At 56.4% G+C, this 1,983-nt stretch overlaps 1 protein-coding gene across 1 annotated transcript in view; it reads right to left on the reverse strand.

Moving 5' to 3' along the window:
• ARSL (arylsulfatase L) overlaps window positions 1–1,983 on the reverse strand; it is a 28,321-nt gene that overhangs the window by 1,724 nt on the left and 24,614 nt on the right. Inside the window, exons 5-6 of the mRNA XM_045285445.1 lie at window positions 1,512–1,646; window positions 797–959 (exon numbers count right to left, since the gene is read on the reverse strand). Coding sequence (XP_045141380.1) covers window positions 797–959; window positions 1,512–1,646 — 298 coding nt within the window. The remainder of the gene's footprint in view (window positions 1–796; window positions 960–1,511; window positions 1,647–1,983) is intronic.

Raw genomic sequence — 1,983 nt, forward strand, 5'->3', positions numbered from 1 at the left:
TAGATAGATAGATGATAGATAGGTAGATAGATAGATGATAGATAGGTAGATAGATGATAACTAGATAGATAGATAGATGATAGATAGATAGGTAGGTAGGTAGATGGATAGATAGATGGATAGATATGTAGATAGATAGATGATAGATTGATAGATAGATGATACATAGGTAGATGATAGATACATAGATAGATGATAGGTAGGTAGATAGATGATAGATAGGTACATAGATAGATGATAGATAGGTAGATAGATGATAACTAGATAGATAGATAGATGATAGATAGATAGGTAGGTAGGTAGATGGATAGATAGATGATAGTCAGATAGATAGACAGACAAACACTGCCATCCAGTGGATGCTGATTCACCCTGCAGGGCTGTCCGTCTTTACAGAGGCGGGCGACCTCATCGTCACACCTGGGAGCACTTGTGGGTTCGAACCAATGCCTTTGCAGACAGCAGTTCCGACACTGGGCTCGCCGCTGGCCCAAGGCGCTTTCCATGAAGACAGGCGGCCTCGTACACTGCACGGGGCGGCGCTTCCCTGTCCTACTGGCTCGCAGAAATCGCACCGACTGGACAGCAGTGAGTTCAAAGTGCACGACTGCTGTGCTGCCGGCCCAGTTAAGGGCTGGACTGCAAGGTCACAAGTTTGAGCCCAGTCACCGCTCCGAGGGAGACATGAGGCCGTCTGCTCGCGTCAAGACTTAGACTGGGAAACCCACAGGGGCAGCTCAACCCCGTCCTGCCAGGTCGCTGTGAGTCGGCATCGGCTCAATGGGAACGCACACACCTGTCCTGGGGCACCTGACCGCCCGCCAGCTGGACCACCGTGGGGAAGATGTCCATCAGGCTGGTGGGCTCGTGGATCACGCGGCCGGCGGGCAGCACCCCGGGCCAGCGGAAGATGCCGGGCACGCGGATGCCCCCTTCCCAGCCAGCCATGCCTTTGCCACCTGTTGGGGCACAACACAGATAGGCAAACGCAACGAGACAGCACGCTCGGGGTTTACAAGAGCGGGCACGGGGCTTCCCACCGAGGGACCCCCATTTCCTGCTTTGATTTCTGATCGGGGATCAATGCACAGGGCACCCACGGTCTTGGTCCTTTTGATGTTTGGGCTGAAGGAACTGGTTGCTCTTGGGTGGCGGTGGGTGTAGACGACGCGGGTGTCACCGAGTGATTTTAACGCCTGCTACGAATGTATACGACGGACCCCGCCAGGTGCACGGGTGAAGCGCTCAGCAGCGGTTCAAACCCACCCACCGCTCCGTGGGACGAAAACGAGGCTGCCAGCTGCCGTAAAGCGTCCAAGTGTCGTAAAGCGTTCACGTGCCGTAAAGCGCGCCAGCGTCGTAACCCGCAGGGGCGGCTCTGCTCTGTCGTAACGTTGTCGTGAGGCGGGGGCGGTTCTTTCTTTCCTTTTTGGGGTGTGTGTGAAGCCCCCCTTTTCCCATGAAAGCCTGGGGATCCCGGGATCGGGGTCAAGCGGGGGTCTCCCGCCCACCTTTGTAGATCCCGTTCCAGCCGCCGCGCTGCTCCCGCGCGAGGCGCGCCTCCAGCCAGCCGCCGTGGTCCGACGTCACGTAAACCAGCGTGCCGTTGGCCACGCCCTCCGCGTCCAGCGCGTCCAGGATCCGGCCTGCGAGGGCGAGACCGCGAGGTGGCGTGTTCGGTCCCCGCGGCCGGCTGGAGAACAGGGCATCCCACCCCGAAGGGGTCTGGGCCACGCGCAATCATCAGCAATGCCATCCAAAAAATAAAATAAATGCAAGTCTGCATATGCCGGGAAAAAAACCTGGGATCTGGCGCCCCAGGGGCCCCTCCCGGCGCATGGAGAGGATGGTGGCAGAAGAAACACCCTAATAATTATGCAAGGTCAGCAGTTCAAAGCCACCATAGGGACCATAAGTGGCCTTATGATAAATGGTGACAAGATGGACGTTGATAAGGGTTCGTTCTCGCTTGGCTATTCGGTC

This window comes from Echinops telfairi, unplaced genomic scaffold (assembly GCF_000313985.2).
Source record: "Echinops telfairi isolate 266 unplaced genomic scaffold, ASM31398v2 ScPeMD7_7471;HRSCAF=8509, whole genome shotgun sequence".
Taxonomy (NCBI): Eukaryota; Metazoa; Chordata; class Mammalia; order Afrosoricida; family Tenrecidae; genus Echinops; species Echinops telfairi.